A 22,237-nucleotide genomic window follows, 5' to 3' on the forward strand; every position below is an offset into this window, starting at 1 on the left:
TTAGCTGAATTATCCATCCCTTGTATTCAGATGTATAATCATCAGAACGTGAAATGTTGAAGTATAATATTATGATTCTTATCTATCTTATCTGTATTGAACGTTTTATGAAATGGTGAATGTTCTACCAAAATAAATGTTGGTTCGATTAACTGCACTGTTTGTGGAACATACCGTTGAAGTCGGAAGTTCACATACGCTTAGGTTGGAGTCATTAAAACTCGTATTTCAACCACCCCACAAATGTCTTGTGAACAAACTATAGTTTTGGCAAGTCGGTTAGGACATCTACTTTGTGCATGACAAGTAATTCTTCCAACAATTGTTTACAGACAGATTATTTCACTTATAATTCACTGTATCACAATTCCAGTGGGTCAGAAGTTTACATACACTAAGTTGACTGTGCCTTTAAACAGCTTGGAAAATTCTAGAAAATGTTGTCATGGCTTTAGAAGCTTCTGATAGGCTAATTAGCATAGTTTGAGTCAATAGGAGGTGTACCTGTAGACGTATTTCAAGGCCTACATTCAAACTCAGTTCCTCTTTGCTTGACATCATGGGAAAAACAATATAAATCAGCCAAGACCTCAGAAAAAATTGTAACCCTCCACAAGTCTGGTTCATCCTTGGGAGCAATTTCCAAACGCTTGAAGGTACCATCTGTTCAAACAATAGTACGCAAATATAAACACCATGGGACTGCGCAGCCTTCATACCACTGAGGAAGGAGACGCGTTCTGTCTCCTACAGATGAACTTATTTTGGTGTGAAAAGTGCAAATCAATCCCAGAACAACAACAAAGGACCTTGTGAAGATGCTGCAGGAAACAGGTACAACAGTATCTATACCCACAGTAAAACGAGTCCTATATTGACATAACCTGAAAGGCCGCTCTGCAAGGAAGAAGCCACTGCTCCAAAACCGCCAAAAAAGCCAGACTACGGTTTGCAACTGCACATGGGGACAAAGATTGTACTTTTTGGAGAAATGTCCTCTGGTCTGATGAAACATAAATAGAACTGTTTGGCCTTAATGACTATCGTTATGTTTGGAGGGAAAAGGCGGAGGCTAGCAAGCCGAAGAACACCATCCCAACCGTGAAACACGGGGGTGGCAGAATAATGTTGTGGGGGTGCTTTGCTGCAGGAGGGACTGGTGCACTTCACAAAATAGATTGCGTCATGAGGCAGGAAAATGATGTGGATATATTGAAGCAACATCTCAAGGCATCAGTCAGGAAGTTAAAGCTTGGTCGCAAAGGGGTCTTCCAAATGGACAATGACCCCAAGCATACTTCCAAAGTTGTGACAAAATGGCTTAAGGACAACAAAGTCAAGGTGTTGGAGTGGCCATTACAAAGCCCCGACCTCAATCCTATAGATGGGCAGAACTGAAAATGCGTGTGCGAGCAAGGAGGCCTACAAACCTGACTCAGTTACACCATCTCTGTCAGGAGGAATGGGCCAAAATTCACCCAACTTATTGTGGGAAGCTTGTGGAAGGCTACCCGAAACGTTTGACCCAAGTTAAACAATTTAAAGGCAAAACTACCAAATGCTAATTGAGTGTATGTGAACGACTGACCCAATGGGAATGTGATGAAAGAAATAAAAGCTGAAATAAATCATTCTCTCAACTATTATTCTGACATTTCACATTCTTAAAATAAAGTGTTGATCCTAACTGACCTAAGATATGGGATTTTTACTAGGATTAAATGTCAGGAATTGTGAGAAATGTATATCGCTAAGGTGTATGTAAACTTCCGACGTCAACTGTACATACTAGTGTGTTTATTGGAATTATGTATGTCTTTCCCATGGCAGAAAATCTATTTTCTAATCACATTGAAGAGGTTTGCATTTAAGTATGATCAATGAATGTCCTCTTTCATTTTAACATCATGCTTGGATGGATGGCTCCTCTGTGAAGTTTTCATATGTGTTTTATGATGTCAAAGTAAAAGCACTGATTTGTGTGCAATATCATCTTGCAGATATAGTAGGCCGCACTGGATTTAATATTGTTGAGACCACCAATTTAAGCCTAATAGATGGCAAATTCTCTCCTCATTCATTATATAATGTATTCTGTCAAACTGGAGCTTGTTCCTTATTTTGCTGTTTTGAGCCGTCACCCTTGTCCGCTTCATTAATGGTACCCTAATACATATGTAGCGCACTACTATTGACCAGGGCCCATGGGGCTCTGGTCAATGTATTGCACTATAGAGGGAATCGTGAGTCATTTGGGACACAGACCTGCCCTAACCCCACGATACACTGTAATACCAGGGTATCGTCAGAGCCTTATGTTTATTAAGAAATAAATGCATAGTAGCCCACATAAAAGGCTCTAGCCTGGGTATATTATACAGTTACAGGTGATGGAGCTGTACCTGCCCTCACAGAATCAATGCATTTCTTAATAATTAAAACTGATGGTGAATTAGGCTGGAAAACTAACACAGTCTCACTTCAGTAGCATGGTGGTTGAATTGCCTTCGGAAAGTATTCAGACCTCTTGACTTTTTCCACATTTTGTTATGTTACAGCCTTATTCTAAAACTCATTAAATCGTTTTTTCCCCCATCATCAATCTACACACAATAACCCATAATGACAAAGAAAAAACTGTTTTTTAGACATTTTTGCACATTTATTAAAAATAAAAAAACTGTCACATTTACATAAGTATTCAGACCCTTTATTTGGTACTTTGTTGAAGCACCTTTGGCAGCGATTACAGCCTCGATTCTTCTTGGGTTTGACGCTACAAGCTTGACACACCTGTATTTGGGGAGTTTCTCCCATTCTTCTCTGCACTTCCTCTCAAACTCTGTCAGGTTGGATGGGGAGCGTTGCTGCACAGCTATTTTCAGGTCTCTCCAGAGATGTTTGATCGGGTTCAAGTCTGGGCTCTGGCTGGGCCACTCAAGGACATTCAGAGACTTGTGCTAAGCCACTACTGCTTTGTCTTGGCTGTGTGCTTAGGGTCGTTGTCCTGTTGGAAGGTGAACCTTCGCCCCAGTCTGAGTGCTCTGGAGAAGGTTTTCATTAAGGATCTCTCTGTACTTTGCTCAGTTAATCTTTGCCATGATCCTGACTAGACTCCCAGTCCCTGCCGCTCCAGTCCCTCCCCACAGCATGATGCTGCCACCACCATGCTTCACCATAGGGATGGTGCCAGGTTTCCTCCAGATATGATGCCTGGCATTCAGGCCAAAGAGTTCAACCTTGGTTTCATCCGACCAGAGAATCTTGTTTCTCATGGTCTGAGTCCTTTAGGTGCCTTTTGGCAAACTCCAAGCGGGATGTCATGTGCCTTTTACGGAGGAGTGGCTTCCGTCTGGCCACTCTACCATAAAGGCCTGATTGGTAGAGTGCTGCAGAGATGGTTGTCCTTCTGGAAGGTTCTCCTATCTCCACAGGGGAGCTCTAGAGCTCTGTCAGAGTTCCCTGACCAAGGTCTTCTTCCTTGATTGCTCAGTTTGACCGGGCGGACAGCTCTAGGAAGAGTCTTGGTGGTTGCAAACTGATGGAGGCCACAGTGTTCTTGGGGACCTTCAATGCTGCAGACATTTTTTGGTATCCTTCACCAGATCTGTGCCTCGACACAATTCTGTCTCAGAGCTCTACAGACAATTCCTTCGACCTCCAGGCTTGTTGTTTTTTCTATGACATGCACTGTCAACTGTGGGACCTTATATAGACAGATGTGTGCCTTTCCAAATCACGTCCAATCAATTGAATTCACCACAGGTTGACTCCAATCAAGTTGTAGAAACATCTCAAGGATGATCAAACAGGGGTGTACCTGATCTCAATTTCAAGTCTCATAGCAAGGGGTCTGAATACTTATGTAAATAAGATATTTCAGGTTTTTATTTTTAATACATTTACAAACATTTCTAAAAACCTGTTTTCACTTTGTCATTATGGGGTATTGTGTTTAGATTGCTAAGGATTTGTATGTATTTAATCAATTTTAGAATAAGGCTGTAACGTAACAAAATTAGGAAAAAGTCAAGGGTTCTGATTACTTTCCGAAGGCACTGTATGTGCTGTATGGACACTGTACATAAAATACATATATATATATATATATATACAGTACATACACTTACACATGTAAACTTTTCATGCACATCATTAAAACATGTAGGGGTAGTTTCCCGGACACAGATTAAGCCTTGTGCTGGACTAAAAAGCAAGATCAATGGAAAATCTCTATTGAAAGTGCTTTTTAGTCCAGATTTAAGTTAATATTAAGAATAGCCTGAATATTGTCTATGTAAATATTAAAATCTGTAAAAATAAAATAAAAAATAAAAGTAAATGGAAAGCATTTATGCAATAAAACATCTCTTTTTTGGTAACGGTTGTTTTTCTCATTGTCTTCCATCAGATAGGACTAGTGTTGTGTAGGAGAACACAACAAGATGGATGTATAAGCCAGTAAATAGCTTTTCTGTAAACCTGGTTGTAAGTTATAGATCAGGGCCCATATTTACAAATCATCTCAGAGTAGGATCAGCCCCCCCCCCCATCCATGTAATCTTATTCATTGTGATCTAAAAGGCAAAACTGATCCTAATTACTAGGTGAACCGATTATACAGCCCACTGTTACACTATACTTGCTGAGTCTAGGGTCCCTAGGCTTGCCTAATTGTTCTTTAACCTGACTAGGTGTGTTCATTAACATGGAAGTATGAGTGTATGGACCTTGTTGGGTGTGTGTGTGTGTACCTGAGGACAGCAGGCTCACTTACCAGGGATCTAGGGGGTCAGTGCTGGCGTGACTCCGTGGTCATCACTTCTTGATCAGCACTTCTAATCTGAAGCCAGGCCCTGGTCCTGGGCCTGTATTCATAACGCGTCTCAAAGTAGAAGTGCTGATCTGGGATCAAGTCCATGTAATCTTCTTCGTTATGATCTAAATAGGCTAAAATGATCCTAGATCAGCACTACTACTCTGAGAATCTTTATGAATACGGGCCATGGTCTGCTTGACTGCCTCCTCATGTTTTTAATGGCTGCCTCCTCCTTTACTCCCTCACAGACACTCCACATAGTCAATGTGATTGTTCTATTCCTACACCAGCCGCATTCTCATGGCTCTGCTAGAAGTGCCCTCCGCTGATGCTAGCCAGCGGGGTTAGCCCGCTGACAGTCTTTTGAAATCGATTGAATAAAGTTGAATAAATCTGTTACAGTAAAGGCTGTATGATTTCGTAATATGGTGTCAACTTATTCACCCCATGTGGTGTAATAGTTATTTGCGTACACAAATGTTTTTGTTTTTTAAACCATCAGACCAGCAGTTTATTGGAAGACAATCTTGGAAAACACCAACTGAAGAATTTTAATAATACAGTATGACAACTGATTCAATTCAGTACAATAACACTATCTTGGTCAAGGAATAATTCTGCATCATGCTGTGGCTACTGCTTCATTGTGTTTTTGATGTTCCACTTCTGTCCAGAGCAGGTCTGAAGCACCAGCGAGTGTCCGAAGTAAGCGTTCGCCTGTATCACCTCCAGACAGCGACCCGTGGCTCTGTTGACGATTGAGTCGTTCTGAAGGACAGAGGAAATCAAATGTTCTCAATTGAGTAGGCTACTACCTTCATGTGACCTCACAGTATTCATAAAGACTCTAAGACTAAAAGTGCTGATCTAGGAATAGTTTAGCCTTTTAAATTATAATGAATGCACAAGGGGGATCTGATCCTAGATCAGCACTCCTACCCTGAGATGCTTTATGAATACAGGCCCTGATCAGTGTCAGCAACAGTCCCCTCCAAGCAGCTTCTAGCATTTTGTATTTCTGCTTCACAGGACCTTACAATGTGGTGTTATTACAGTGATACTACACAGGGTTAGCCTGCACAGGACCTTACACTGTGGTTATATTACAGTGTTACTACACAGGGTTAGCCTGCACAGGACCTTACAATGTGGTTATATTACAGTGTTACTACACAGGGTTAGCCTGCACAGGACCTTACACTGTGGTTATATTACAGTGTTACTACACAGGGTTAGCCTGCACAGGACCTTACAATGTGGTTATATTACAGTGTTACTACACAGGGTTAGCCTGCACAGGACCTTACACTGTGGTTATATTACAGTGTTACTACACAGGGTTAACCTGCACAGGTCCTTATAATGTGGTTATAGTACAGTGTTACTACACAGGGTTAGCCTGCACAGGACCTTACACTGTGGTTACAGTATATTACAGTGTTACTACACAGGGTTAGCCTGGACAGGACCTTACAATGTGGTTACAGTATATTACAGTGTTACTACACAGGGTTAGCCTGCACAGGACCTTACCATGTGGTTATATTACAGTGTTACTACACAGGGTTAGCCTGCACAGGACCTTACAATGTGGTTACAATATATTACAGGGTTACTACACAGGGTTAGCCTGCACAGGACCATACAATGTGGTTACAGTATATTACAGTGTTACTACACAGGGTTAGCCTGCACAGGACCTTACAATGTGGTTATATTACAGTGTTACTACACAGGGTTAGCCTGCACAGGACCTTACAATGTGATTACAGTATATTACAGTGTTACTACACAGGGTTAGCCTGCACAGGACCATACAATGTGGTTATATTACAGTGTTACTACACAGGGTGGGCCTGCACAGGACCTTACACTGTGGTTACATTACAGTGTTACTACACAGGGTTAGCCTGCACAGGACCTTACACTGTGGTTATATTACAGTGTTACTACACAGGGTTAGCCTGCACAGGACCATACACTGTGGTTATATTACAGTGTTACCACACAGGGTTAGCCTGCACAGGACCTTACAATGTGGTTATATTACAGTGTTACTACACAGGGTTAGCCTGCACAGGACCTTACACTGTGGTTATATTACAGTGTTACTACACAGGGTTAGCCTGCACAGGACCTTACAAAGTGGTTATATTACACTGTCACTACACAGGGTTAGCCTGCACAGGACCTTACAATGTGGTTACAGTATATTACAGTCTTACTACACAGGGTTAGCCTGCACAGGACCTTACCATGTGGTTATATTACAGTGTTACTACACAGGGTTAGCCTGCACAGGACCTTACAATGTGATTACAGTATATTACAGTGTTACTACACAGGGTTAGCCTGCACAGGACCATACAATGTGATTACAGTATATTACAGTGTTACTACACAGGGTTAGCCTGCACAGGACCTTACACTGTGGTTATATTACAGTGTTACTACACAGGGTTAGCCTGCACAGGACCTTACAATGTGATTACAGTATATTACAGTGTTACTACACAGGGTTAGCCTGCATAGGACCTTACACTGTGGTTATATTACAGTGTCACTACACAGGGTTAGCCTGCACAGGACCTTACACTGTGGTTATATTACAGTGTTACTACACAGGGTTAGCCTGCACAGGACCTTACACTGTGGTTATATTACAGTGTCACTACACAGGGTTAGCCTGCACAGGACCTTACACTGTGGTTATATTACAGTGTTACTACACAGGGTTAGCCTGCACAGGACCTTACAATGTGGTTATATTACAGTGTCACTACACAGGGTTAGCCTGCACAGGACCTTACACTGTGGTTATATTACAGTGTCACTACACAGGGTTAGCCTGCACAGGACCATACAATGTGGTTATATTACAGTGTTACTACACAGGGTTAGCCTGCACAGGACCTTACACTGTGGTTATATTACAGTGTCACTACACAGGGTTAACCTGCACAGGACCTTACACTGTGGTTATATTACAGTGTTACTACACAGGGTTAGCCTGCACAGGACCTTACACTGTGGTTATATTACAGTGTCACTACACAGGGTTAGCCTGCACAGGACCTTACACTGTGGTTATATTACAGTGTTACTACACAGGGTTAGCCTGCACAGTACCATACAATGTGGTTACAGTATATTACAGTGTTACTACACAGGGTTAGCCTGCACAGGACCTTACACTGTGGTTATATTACAGTGTCACTACACAGGGTTAGCCTGCACAGGACCTTACACTGTGGTTATATTACAGTGTTACTACACAGGGTTAGCCTGCACAGTACCATACAATGTGGTTACAGTATATTACAGTGTTACTACACAGGGTTAGCCTGCACAGGACCTTACACTGTGGTTATATTACAGTGTTACTACACAGGGTTAGCCTGCACAGGACCTTATAATGTGGTTATATTACAGTGTTACTACACAGGGTTAGCCTGCACAGGACCTTACAATGTGGTTATATTACAGTGTTACTACACAGGGTTAGCCTGCACAGGACCTTACACTGTGGTTATATTACAGTGTCACTACACAGGGTTAGCCTGCACAGGACCTTACACTGTGGTTATATTACAGTGTTACTACACAGGGTTAGCCTGCACAGGACCTTACAATGTGGTTATATTACAGTGTTACTACACAGGGTTAGCCTGCACAGGACCTTATAATGTGATTACAGTATATTACAGTGTTACTACACAGGGTTAGCCTGCACAGGACCTTACAATGTGGTTATATTACAGTGTTACTACACAGGGTTAGCCTGCACAGGACCTTATAATGTGGTTATATTACAGTGTTACTACACAGGGTTAGCCTGCACAGTACCATACAATGTGGTTACAGTATATTACAGTGTTACTACACAGGGTTAGCCTACACAGGTCTGGCATGGCAGGGGCTTGTTGCGGCCCTATGCTCTACAGGAAACGAAGACGAGTAAATAACACGGTATAAGAGCAACTTAATTGGAAATAATGAGCCATAGTTAAAAATAAAAAACTATGTCAACATGAGTCTGACCTGAGAGAAGTGCCATGTGGTCAGCCTGGTGTTGGTGACTTTGTCACAGTTGAGGAGCTGAGGAAAATTGGAGACCTGATCGTCCATCAGACAGCGTGTTTCCTCCCCTGTACTGCCCAGAGCACCGAGGAAAAACTGTCCCTCCTTGGTGTACCGACCCAACTAAAGGAACAGGGAGACACTACTGTGAATGGCTGGTCAAGGGCTATCAACAACAACTATATGTGTTCTCCCCTGTACTGGCCAGAACACCCAGGAAGAACTGACCCTCTTTGGTGTTCCAACTGGTAGGAAAGAGGCACAGGGAGACAAAATTAAGTAAGTGGTGGATGGTAAATAGTTTCTATTCTTTGAAATTAATTGAAATGATTTGTGATATGATATCATATCTGCTCTCATTCAAAGTGGATCTTAAAAAAACTCTAAAGCCTTAACATAATATGATTTTGATACTGTTTTGACTGTAGAACAAGTCATGATATCTGCTACATTTGTATGTCACAGGTGCAAAGGGCTACATTCTGGTAGTTTTCCTGATGTTTTGTCTATGTTTGTGTATGAACCACATCATGTAATTTGGTTAAAAAAAAACACATTCTGGTATAAAAGAAAAATGCATGGTATAAAAACGTTTCCCTGCCGATTTTGCTCTCACAGCTTGCAGGCACAGTGCATCTCCGGTGAACCTCGAATGTGTCCCAAATAGCACCCTATTTCTTTTGGTCAAAAGTAGTGAACTAAGTAGGGAATAAGGTGCCATTTGGGACATATACTAGTATAATAGGTTACCTGGGGTCCCATTCCGTGACAGGGGTGCAGGGTGGCTGTATGGTTCACCTTCTCTCCCTGGTCCATACACAGATGGGTCGCTTTGCTACTACGAATCTACAGGGAAAGAGCAAGAGAGAGAGAGAAAGAGAGGGATGGAGGGGATAGAGAGAGAAAGACAAAGCGAGAACAGATAGGAAAATGTTTATGAATGGAGAAAGCTACTTGGCTGCTAAAAGCATCTTATGAGTGTTTGATGAGTGTTTAGACTTTGTGTAGGCCCTGTCATCAGTCAGACTCACCTCCCCGTAAAAGACGGTGTTGTTGTACCTCCTCATCTCTGGATAGACGTTGTCCAGGTACCACTCAAAGTTCTTACATTGCAGAGATTTCCTCAATGCTACCCTCTGAGAGATGTCTCCATAGTCTATCCCATGGTTCTGGAACAGAGAGTGGTTGATTACAGATTGTGTTCCAAATGGCACCCCAATGTAGCCTCGCGAGCCATCCTGATCTCGCAAGCTTACAATAATGGTTCGCTGCACGGAATTCCAGGTGGCTCGTGAGGCTAACACCGTAGGGCTCTGGTCAAAAGTAGTGCATTATATGGGGAATGGGGTGCTATTTGAGACACAGTCACAATTATAAATATGTAACATTAGCAATGAAACGTATGGTGTACATATACTGTATAATGTAGTTAGGATAATGAATAGATTCATTTTAATAGACTACTGAAAATCTAGGTAGGGGAATAGGCGTTTTATCTGAATTTATGACCTCAAAACTGGTCATAGATCAACTTCATCCGACTCCCTGACCTAGAGTTCCATCTGAACATACATTTGCATATGCCCACAAAAACAGAAAAAAATACAGACTTTAAATCAGTATTTAGGGGCAACTCACCTCCATTGGGATGTTCCAAGCCAGGTAGACATGCGACTTAAACTGGTCCATCCAGACCTCGGCCACGCGCAGGGCATTACGGCGCGTGCTGGAGGCTATGTTGCTGTGGTAGGGCTTCTTCATCCTGGCAATGTGAGCTACCCTGGAGCAGGGAAGCACCTCCATACTGCCCCCACACAGCCACACCTGGTAGTGCATGTTGGTGGAGAAAATATTATGAGAACAGAACACATACCTTCACACACAACAAATGTTCTGCAGGACTAACACGAATAAGAAGGCAATGCTTAGCTCTACTCAGAGAACCACAATTGCGTACTTGCTGAAATAGGACAAGACACACAACAAATACAGAATGCACTATTCACACACTAGTCACCCTGCCTCTCGCCACCCTAACATACAATGAATGCATCCCAAATGGCACCATATTCCCTTTATAGTGCTCTACTTTTGACCAGGGCCCAATTATGCTCAGCCTTCACAGAAAAATGGGTGCCACACAAACCTTGATCCCCAGTTCGATGTTCTCTCCTCCGTAGACGTCCATGCCAGAGTCCAGCAGCCCCAGGTGCCCAAAGTAGTCCCGGTTCACCACAAAGGAGCAACCAATCATTGCAGGAGTTCTGCGGGGGGAAATAAGGGGATTCTGTTTTCCTCATTTTGTCAATTGGGTTCTCTAAATGCAAGTGTTTATTTTGTTGTGTGTGTGTGCGCGTGCAGGTGTGCCTGTGTGTGTGCATATGTGTGTGTGTACGCATGCCCGTTCCTGTGTGCATATGCGTGTCAGTGTGTTTGTAGCCTACCTAATGGGTGCGGAGGTGTCCCCGTCATCCCACCACTGTTTTGGGGGGTTGATGTACATGCACCACAGCTCCCAGTTGTAGCCATGGCCAGAGTTCTCGTAGCGCTCCAGCTCAAACGTCTCATGCTTGATGTTATCGATGGAGGGCAGGATGATCCTCTTGTGGTCCTCTTTGATTCTGGTCAGAACCGGCTCAGCCCTGACATAGAGAGATTGCTAGATGGGGTTGGAGGTTTCTTAAGATCTTCTCTCTTCTCCCTCCCCTCTTCCTCCCTATGCCTCCAAGTCAGTCCCCTTAGTTCTTCTGAGTTAGGTTTATAAGTTCTTATTTTTGAGTCGACTCAAAGGGTTGCGACTCCATAGGGAGAAGCAGCTCCCTGTGTAGTGGGTAGTTCTTCTGTTTATCTGTGGGCCCTGGTCAACTCTAGTGTGTACATAAAGAACATACCAACCCTGTGACAGTACTTGAATACTAGGCACACTTTTAAAACCGTAATTTCATAAAATCTTATGGCAATTCACTTCTTTAGACTTTCATCACAAATATGGTAATGCAGATACAGTATGCTAGATGGCTAGATGGTTAGTAGTAGTATGCAATTCCTTCAGCTGGAAAATCTCACATTGCTGCGTGACCAACTGCTACATTCAAGTATTCCTTCTGATCCACCCTTTAAGTCAAAGTTTTTTAAACCATCGATCCCAACAACTCAAAGTTCAAGTTGAAACCCACACCTACACTCACCAGGAGGGTGTGAACTCAACGTGGGCATCGAAGAATCCAGTCACCTCGCCACTGGCTGCCTTCCAGCCCTCGATGCGGGCACGGATCAGTCCCTCACGCTTCTGGTTCCTCACCATTTTCACCAGGCCTGGGTAACGCTTGTTTACATAATCCTCCAATGGCCCTTTCAGTTGTTCTAGGACACAACCAAATACAACTAAGCAAAGCTATACCCACAGACAAACATATGCATGCAGACACACCCACAAACATTTTCAGAAAAACACTCAAGTGCATGTGAGCACACACACGCACGCACAGAGAGAGAGAGAGAGGAAATTAATCTGTTTTCATGGGCCCCAGTGCTCCAGTGCTTTCTAACAGTCTCACAACAACACCAGGGGGAGTTGGATGTTTCCTGAGCTATGTCTTCTGTTCTATCTTTTTTCTCTTGCACAACTGATCAGTTTATCCCACCTGAACACACTCTCAGAACCCCCACTCCTCTCACAGAAATACTGGTGGATGTGTTCAGCAGGCCATTGGTTCCTGCATGAGCCAGCACGACATCTTCATGCCCTTAACACTTTGAATGTGGGTCAAAAGGGAAATAAAAGTATTATCTGAGTCTTTTCACCCACATCATCTCCCGGAGTCCTCCTTCCTAGATAGCTGGAGTGACACCTGTAGACAGTGTCCTTTGCTCCCACCTGCCGAACACCTGCCCTCACTGTCATTAACAGAACTGCGTGAAAACAGTGCCCGACAGGCGGGAGCCTTAACTAGCTAGCTTGTTAGAAACACTGTATGCTTGCTAGCTAGCTAGCACAAGGTGTCGCTGCAGCCTCCCGCCTGATGAGAAAACAGTGCCCGAGGGGGGTCGAAGGACACTCTCTACCGGAGTATCCCACCGCCTACCGCTAGAACAGCAGGTGGGAGGATGGGGGGGGGGGGCTGTATGCTAGCTAACTAGCTAGCTTGTGAGTTAGTGACACTGCATGCTATCTTGCTAGTTAGCTAGCACACAGTGTCACCCCCGCCTCCCGCCTGCTGTGTACCGGACTAGCTGGCTAAGCTAGCACACATTGTTCTTTGCTCCCATCTGCCGAACACCTTCCCTCGCTGTTGTTAACTGAACTGTGGGAAAACAGTGCCCGACAGGTGGAGGCGAAGGACACTGTCTACCGGTGTAAGGCTAGCAAGTTACGGTTGCCTCCCGCATGTCCTAGCTTAAACATTTACAAATAGAAGTATAAAAAGGGGTACCTGCAGATGCAGGAATGCCCACATGCAGGAATCCCCCGAATTGCAGGCCACAATTGCACCCTTCTAAATGTGCAGGCGGGTGTGCAGTGGATGTGTGGCTGAGTGGAGAAGAGTTATGCAGACAGTAAGAGGGTGTGTGCTATTTATTTGCATGCCTCTCCATCTCAACCACTGCAATAGCTTATTTTTCCCCTTCCATGATGGATTGCTGGCCCTATGCCATCCCGCCGTGCCAGGAACATTGGGGAAATTGACCAGTCTATATCTCCTTTTTCTCTTTCCCTCTCTGCCCCTGACTTTGTACTAAATTCTCTTCCACCCTTTCACTCTCTCCTTCTACCCACATCTCTCCCTCTTCATTTCTATATGCACCTTTCATTGTCTCTGTCTTCCTCTCTCTAACCACCGCTCTCTCTGCCCAGTGCTTACTTTCTTCACAACTGTCCGTCTCCTCCCTTCCTGTCCCCCTCCCTGGATGGATGTTGTCAAACAGACATGTTCTCTTGCCTTTATTTGACTGTTCTGTCCGTGCAGCAAAACAGCATGTTGGACATGGATGTCTTTATAAAGCATATAATATAATATCATTTATAATATCACTACATTAAATGCATAAACAAATTGTACATCATATGAATATGTATCAATGTACACTACTGTTCAAAAGTTTGCGGTCACTTAGAAATGTCCAAAGCATCCCGGAGTCGCCACTTCACTGTTGACATTGAGACTGGTGTTTTGCAGGTACTATTTAATGAGGCTGCCAGTTGAGGACTTGTGAGGCATCTGTTTCTCAAACTAGACACTCTAATGTATTTGTCCTCTTGCTCAGTTGTGCACCGGGGCCTCCCACTCCTCTTTCTATTCTGGTTAGAGCCCGTTTGCGCTGTTCTGTAAAGGGAGTAGTACACAGCGTTGTACGAGATCTTCAGTTTCTCACATGGAATAGCCTTCAGTTCTCAGAACAAGAATAGGCTGACGAGTTTCAAAGAAAGTTATTTGTTTCTGGACATTTTGAGCCTGTAATCAAACCCACCAATGCTAATGCTCCAGATACTCAACTAGTCTAAAGAAGGCCAGTTTTATTGCTTCTTTAAATCAGGACAAACATTTTCAGCTGTGCTAACATAATTGCAAAAGGGTTTTCTAATGATCAACTAGACTTTTAAAATGATAAACTTGGATTACCTAACACAACGTGCCATTGGAACACAGGAGTGATGTGTCACGCCCTGAACATAGATAGCCCTTGTTTCTCTATGGTGTAGTAGGTCAGGGCGTGACTAGGGGGCATTATAGTTTATATTTTCTATGTTAGTGTTTTGTATGATTCCCAATTAGAGGCAGCTGGTAATCGTTGTCTCTAATTGGGGATCATATTTAAGTAGATACTTTTCCCACCTGTGTTTGTGGGCTATTATTTTGTGTTTGTGCACCACGTAGTCACGTTCTGTTGTTAGTTTATTTGATTTATTGTTTTGGCTTATGTTTCACTTTTGGAATAAATATGTGGAACTGAATATCCGCTGCGCCTTGGTCCCGTTCTGACAACCATGACAGAATATCCCACCAACAAAGGACCAAGCAGCGTGAAAATGAGGTAAGGATGTTTTGGACTTGGGAGGACATGAGAGGACACGAGACCCTTCCTTGGCGGAAGTCACCAAGGAGCATGGAAGGACAGCAAGGACACCGGGGACCACAGCCACAGAAACTCCAAGATTTTTTGGGTGGGGGAAACATGGAGCTGGCGGTCGAGCAGCAGAGAGAGAGCCTGCCAGAGCCTGTTTGGGAGTCGGAGGAGGAATTTGACGAAAGATTCCAAAGAGAGGTGGTAGCGATGAGAAATCTGCCATACAGGTGTGCTGAAGAGCGTGACACCAGTCCGGTACGTCCTGTGTCAGCTTCTCGCACTCGCCCTGAAGTGCATGTCACCAGTCCGGTGCCACCTGTGCCGGCTCCACGCATCAGGCCTCCAGTGCACCTTCCCAGTCCGGTACGTCCTGTGCCTCCTCCTCACACTCGCCCTGAAGTGCGTGTCACCAGTCCTGTGCCACCTGTGCCGGCTCCACGCATTAGGCCTCCAGTACGCCTACCCAGTCCGGTATGTCCTGTGCTTCCTCCTCACACTTGCCCTGAAGTGTGTGTCACCAGTCCGGTGCCACCTGTACCAGCTCCACGCACTAGGCCTCCAGTGTGCCTTCACAGTCCAGAGTTTCCGGTGACAGTCCCCAGTCAAGAGCATCCGGCGACGGTCCCCAGTCCAGAGCTTCCGGCGGGGTCCCCAGTCCGGAACCTCCTGCGACGGTCCCCAGTCAGGAACCTCCTGCGACGGTCCACGGTCCAGAGCTTCCAGGCAAGGCGTCCAATCCAGATCCAGGGCAGGAGCCTTCCTCTGCGCCGGTGGCCAGTCCAGGCACGGTGTCCAGTCCAGCTCCAAGGCAGGAGCCTTCCTCTGCGCCGGTGGCCAGTCCAGGCACGGCGTCCAACCCAGCTCCTGTGTCAGAGCCCTCCTCTGCGCCGGTGCCCAGTCCAGGCACGGCGTTCAGCCCGGTGCCATGGTCGGATCCGGGGTCTGGGGGGGGGGGGCTACGACCTGCACCGGAGCCACCACCGACACTAGTCACCCCCCTAACCCCCCCATTTGGTTTCAGGTTTTGCGTCCGGAGTCCGCACCTTTGGGGGGGGGGGGGGGGGGGGGTACTGTTACGCCCTGACCATAGAGAGCCCTTGTTCCTCTATGGTGTAGTAGGTCAGGGCGTGACTAGGGGGCATTCTAGCTTATAATTTATATGTTGTGTTCTAGTTTATATTTTCTATGTTAGTATTTTGTATGATTCCCAATTAGAGGCAGCTGGTAATCGTCTCTAACTGGGGATCATAGTTAAGTAGATATTTTTCCCACCTGTGTTTGTGGGATATTATTTTGTATTTGTGCACCACGGAGTCACTTCGTTTATTGGATTTATTGTTTTGGCTTATGTTTCACTTTTGAAATAAATATGTGGAACTCAATATCCGCTGCGCCTTGGTCCCGTTCTTATGACAACCGTGACATGATGGTTGCTGATAATAGGCCTCTGTGCATCTATTTAAAAAATAAAACATCTGCCATTTCCAGCTACAATAGTTATTTACAACATGAACAATATCTACACTGTATTTCTGATCAATGTTATGTTATGTCAATATTATGTTATTTTAATGGACAAAAAAAAGCTTTTCTTTCAAAAACAAGGACATTTCTAAGTGACCCCAAACTTTTGAACGGTAGTGTATATTGGATGTGTGGATGTGTGTATGTTCTTATACCATTTCTTCACCAAAATGTGAGTGCGTGCATGTATATTTCTCCTCACCATCATCGCTGTAGTCGTCCACCAAGATGATCTCTTTGAGGAGGTGTGCCGGTGTGTGATTGACAGCTGAGTGGACCGAGCGGAGGATTACTGACAACGCCTCGTTGACAAAGATAAAGATAAGGGAGATGTTTGGAAGATCCCTGGGGAAGCTGGCCTTTTTACACCTGGAGACCACACACACACAGTCACACATAAAGACATATGCAGAAACACACGCACACACAGAGAGAGAGACACACACACACACACATCATTAGCTATCATCACTAATTACAACAAACACTAATACATCCTTATATATAACAGATAAAGGCAAACGGTGAGTCCATCATTCAATGTTCAGTAATACGGTACTTGAACCCTCTTATATAAAGCTAATGTCTTAAGTAGCCCTATATAATATGTATATAATATAATGTAGCCCGCCCTTTTGGTACTACCCAACATTCTAATGTAGGTTTCCAAGTTCATTACCATCACACAAGATTCTTCTTCTCCAAGTCTCTTCTATACATTATGATCCCTGTTGATGAGCTCACACATTTTTGTTTTGCAATTGAAAATGAGAACCATGTGCCTCTTCCTGTTCCCCACAATCACATTTTTCAAAAAACTTACCCACATCCCCCCTCTCCCTAGGCTCACAGTGGGTGCACTGTGGGAGAGAGAGATAAGAGTCCTATTTTTATTGTAGCTTTCGTTATAACGAGAGCCAGCCTTGATGAGAGGGAGTGAGGAATCTGTGGCTGGCTACATCCTAATAGTTAAAAGAGACTTTTGTTTTGGAGTGTTTGCCATTTGAAAGGAAACACTTTGAAGTTTGTGGAAATGTGAAAGTAATGTAGGAGAATGTAACACAATAGATCTGGTAAAAGATAATACAAAGAAAAAAACAACCTTTCTCTTGTATGTCTTTTGTACCATCATCTTTGAAATTTAAGAGAAAGGCCATAATGTATTATGGCAGCCCAGGTGCAATTTAGATTTTGACCACTAAATGGCAGCACTGCATGTGCAAAGTTTTAGACTGATCCAATGAACCATTGCATTTCTATTCCAAATTTTGTATAAAGACTGCCTAAATGTGCCTAATTTGCTTATTAAAAACTTTTCATGTTAAAAAATTGTGTGCTCTCCTCAAACAATAGCATGACATTCTTTCACTGTAATAGCTACTGTACATTAGACAGTGCAGTCAGATTAACAAGAATTTAAGCTTTCGCCAATATAAGATATGTCTATGTCCTGGGAATTGTTCTTGTTACTTACAACCTCATGCTAATCGCATTATCCTACATTAGCTCAACTGTCCAGTGGACGGGACACCGATCCCGAAGAAGTTTTGTCACGTTCTGACCTGACGTTCTTTTGTTATGTCTTTGTTTTAGTATGGTCAGGGCGTGAGTTGGGTGGGTTGTCTATGTTCCTTTTTCTAAGTTTTAGGATTTCTGTGTTTGGCCTGGTATGGTTCTCAATCAGAGGCAGCTGTCAATCTTTGTCCCTGATTGAGACCATACTTAGGTAGCCTGGTTTCACTTTTGAGTGGTGGGTGAATATTTTCCGTGTCAGTGTTTGTGCCACACGGGACAGTTTCGTTTGTTTCGGTATTTCACGTGGTTATTTTGTAGTTTAGTGTTCATGTCAATAAAGTATCGTTATGGACACTTACCACGCTGCACATTGGTCCGACCTCTCTTACTCCTCGTCAGAAGAAGAAGATGAACGTTACAAGTTTTAAGTTGTATTTTTATATATATGATATATATGTACTTTACTATACTGTTTATAGTTTTGACAACTTTTTGTTTTACTTCACTACATTCACTACATTTTCCATGACACTCAAAAGTACTCATTCCATTTTGAATGCTTAGCAGGACAGGACAAGGGTCCAATTCACACACTTATCAAGAGAACAACCCTTGTCATCCCTAATGCCTCTGATCTAGCGGACTCACTAAACACAAATGCTTCATTTGTAAATTCTGTCTAAGTGTTGGAGTGTGCCCCTGGCTATCCGTAAATTTAAAAAACAAGAAAATGGTGCCGTCTGGTTTGCTTAATATAAAAATTTGAAATGATTAATACTTTTACATTTGATACTTAATTATATTTGAGCAATTACATTTACCTTTGTGTGTGTGTGTGTGTGTGTGTGTGTGTGTGTGTGTGTGTGTGTGTGTGTGTGTGTGTGTGAGAGTGTCCAGAGTGTGTGCACGTGTCAATTGGCGCATTTGACTGCAACTTCATAGCAAATAAGACCACAAAAAAGCACAACAAAGAAAGAGGGATTAGGCTACAGAGATATTAATAGATGGTTTTAAGAATATTGTATTTTTAACCACAAAGCTAAGTGGTGCCAAAACAAAAACATCTGCTGACATAGCTTTAATCATTAGTCTCTCCGACCATGGCAACAACCCAGTAGCAGCGAAACAACTAAGACAGCAAAGTATACACTATCATGCTTATCAGTTTTGATTAGAGCATGAACCCAAGATATGGCTGAGATCTAGATATGGGTATCAAATAATACGAAGTGCACACACACACACTAATGCTTGGATTGGTCTTTGGAAAAACATAAAAGCACATGAAAATTGTAGTGGGTATATTGTACTGAAACACTGTTGTCAACTGAGCTACAGTAAGGGTGACCCTGGTCAAAAGTAATGCTGTACTATATAAGGAATAGAGTGCACTATAGGGATGCACTATAAGGTGCCTAAAACTTACTTGCTGGGCCGGTAGTCTGGTATGGACCGATCCAGTGATATCTTTTGGCTGAGGTAAGCGTTGTATCCATACTTTTCCCTCAGTACTTTTGCGTCGTCCTCTTCTTTTGTGGCTAGGGTGGCAGGGAGGCCCCCTTTACCTCGCCCCCCGAAACCCTCAATCAGCCCCAGGGACTTGGACAGACCTGTAGTTCACAGTCAAGAAAAGGTCACTATGCTATAACACGTTTGCTTAGTTGTTTTGAAAATTATAGACTTTTAACAAAGGAGGTAGCTGCATACTAAACTTATGTCCCAAATGGCACCCTATTCCCTATATAGTGCACTACCCTGTGGGCCCTGGTCAAAAGTAGTAGTACACTAATTATAGAGTGCCATTTTGGATGGATCCTGAGCCGCAGACTATGTAAATAACAGCAATCATGGTAGATTTTGAGTGACAGCAAATAAAAAATAACCAATGAGCCATAGTCATTGTTTTTAGGTGGGTAGGCTAGAGTGCTAGAGTCATAGCCTACCATTAAGCTGTCTGTAGACCACGTCCTCCAATGACCCGAGTCTCTTTAGTAATACTTCATGACTGATGCTCAAACCTTGAGCCGTGCCGTTAGAGCGTGATTGTCTTTTCACATCGTCCTGACCGATGGTTTTTGTCACTCGGTTGTGGGTGCACTTGGTCCAAAGCGTCATGAACCCCGCAACCGCAATCACGTTCAGCACCAATAACACTCTCCATCGTCTGAACACAAAAGCCATTAAAGTTGTTGATGTCCGGGATCCAAATAGCAGTGTTTTTGGAATGAATCAGGACAAATTCAGGAGTCCTCCTCTTTGTGATGCGCAATAAGGTTCAATGTAGATTTGTGTTTATGAAGGTATTTTCAAAATATATATATACCGTAGACGACATTCCACCTGGAGAAGCTGGTGCTGCAAATCAACAGTAGATAATTGCTATTGTCAAATTGAACTGTGTGCGCATTGATAGGCTAAGTTTCGATTGCTCGTTTTGTAACATAACGTAGACTAATTACAACATTTCACTAATAAGCTTTAACCACCTACCATTTCGCATTGGAGCAATTGTAGGGCTGCGTCCTCGTTCGGGGTAATTTTGGAGCCTGGTCATGGGCTCTCATCCGTGACTTCTCTGTTTAAAATGTATTGATAGAAGATCATGCATAGAATATGTTAGACAAAGAGACTAGCATATCTTCAGTTTTGAAGAGTCCATATCCTTAAATATTTAAAGAGTCTCAAGTCTGTCTTTCTTTGCATTCAGCAGAAGTGGGCTATGACGCGATTGAGAAGGACTGCGTACTGAGCCGCTGTCTGTCTCTGACCGCGGATCTTCAAAATCGTAGCAGATAAATACTGACCACATAAAACGCATAGGCCTATCCCATGTTTAAGCATTCTCTGTGCAGTTTTGATCCTCCGCGTGTAGGAAAAATAATTGTGAGATGTTTTGAGCGGTGTGTTGCACGAGTAGACTTCTACACAACCAGTCAGCCTAAAATATAACGGTCCGTGGACGCAGCATCGCCAATGAAAGACACCTCATATGCAGCACAGAAATGCGGCTGAAATAACTCCATCCGAGGTGTCTTCTCATATTCTGACTATTCAAAATAATGCAAAACGTTATCCCCCTGTACCCTTATTTTCGCCGATTTCTTATTATGTCCTGTTATTTAATTTAGCCAAATTCTTCCTATGCGCTAGATAGCGCTTAATAATGGCGCGCAGGAAAACACGGAATGGGATTCCTAGGAAGAGATTCGTATTGAACGTTCCTGGTGAGTGTGGCAACCAGTCACACAGTGAATTAAGAAGATCGTTGATGCGGGTGGGTAGGTAGAGTTGACTCACACCAATTATCTGCAATTATACTGCATTCAAATCATATTTTGACTGAACATTTCCTCCCATGATTATTGTAGGCAACAGTAAGCCTATGTTCTAAGTTGAAATAATGTATTTGAAATAACATAAAAATGTGACATAATTATTAACTATAAGGCCCGAGAGGGTGTGGTACATTGGCCATATACCACAAACCCACGAGGTGCCTTATTGCTATTGTTTACCAACGTAATTAGCGTAGTAAAAATAAAATGTTTTGTCATACCCGTGCTATATGGTCTAATATACCACGGCTATCAGCCAATCAGCATTCAGGACTCAAACCACCCAGTTTATAATTAAGCAATAAGGCCCGAGGGGGTGTGGTACATGACCAATATACCACAGCTAAGGGCTGTTCTTTGCAAGACGCAACATGGAGTGCCTGGATACAGCCATTAGACGTGGTATATTCACCATATATTGTTTATATATTGTGGTATATTGGCCATATACCACAAACCCCTGAGGTGACTTATTGCTATTATAAACTAGTTACCAACATAATTAGAGCAATTAAAATAACTGTTTTGTTTTACCTATGGTATATGGCCGTGTATACCACGGCTGTCAGCCAATCAGCATCCAGGACTCGAACCACCTATTTTATAATGAACACCATTTCCCCCACTTTTATCTTTCAAAGACTTTCAATGAACACATAGGCCTAACTATTTTACAATTACAAAGCTGATCGGAATACTGACATCATTTTTAGTCTGCTTTTTAAAAGTAATTATTGAATGCCTAAAAAGACAGCAGAAGCTGCAGATTGGATTTTTCTGGACCCCTTTTCCCAAAAGCTACAGTTCCCGAAGCTTCTGTGCTTGTGTCGGATTCTCTACTTTACACAGTCTCTGCTCTACTTGTAGATAACCTCCCTTCACATTTCTACTGTCAATT

The 22,237-nt window shown here is 43.3% G+C and overlaps 1 protein-coding gene across 3 annotated transcripts; it reads right to left on the reverse strand.

Annotated features, from left to right (window-relative positions):
• Positions 1-5,305: 5,305 nt before the first annotated feature.
• Positions 5,306-21,172, reverse strand: galnt17 (polypeptide N-acetylgalactosaminyltransferase 17). Of its 3 annotated transcripts, XM_021587931.2 has the most exons (13): positions 20,495-21,172; positions 20,328-20,359; positions 19,948-20,168; positions 19,431-19,614; positions 16,692-16,858; positions 12,088-12,262; positions 11,344-11,541; positions 11,046-11,163; positions 10,538-10,723; positions 9,931-10,068; positions 9,650-9,745; positions 8,861-9,022; positions 5,306-5,587 (listed from the first exon to the last, which is right to left on the reverse strand). In XM_021587931.2, the coding sequence occupies exons 1-13, from the start codon at positions 20,495-20,497 to the stop codon at positions 5,453-5,455; spliced, it is 1,815 nt and encodes a 604-aa protein (XP_021443606.1). In that variant the 5' UTR covers positions 20,498-21,172; the 3' UTR covers positions 5,306-5,452. The 3 variants fall into 3 exon arrangements, with proteins under 3 accessions (XP_021443606.1, XP_021443608.1, XP_021443610.1); XM_021587933.2 differs by having other exon boundaries at positions 19,948-20,359; positions 20,495-21,171; XM_021587935.2 differs by lacking the exons at positions 19,948-20,168; positions 20,328-20,359 and having other exon boundaries at positions 20,495-21,170.
• Between the last annotated feature and the right edge of the window lie 1,065 nt (positions 21,173-22,237).

The sequence above is a fragment of the Oncorhynchus mykiss genome, chromosome 27, assembly GCF_013265735.2.
Source record: "Oncorhynchus mykiss isolate Arlee chromosome 27, USDA_OmykA_1.1, whole genome shotgun sequence".
Lineage (NCBI taxonomy): Eukaryota > Metazoa > Chordata > Actinopteri > Salmoniformes > Salmonidae > Oncorhynchus > Oncorhynchus mykiss.

Coding starts and splice junctions, on each gene's coding strand:
- galnt17 (XM_021587931.2), bottom strand. Junction 12,263..16,691: donor GGACGACTACAGCGATGATG/GTGAGGAGAAAT, acceptor GTTGTGTCCTAG/AACAACTGAAAGGGCCATTG. Junction 9,023..9,649: donor GTCACGGAATGGGACCCCAG/GTAACCTATTAT, acceptor CTGTTCCTTTAG/TTGGGTCGGTACACCAAGGA.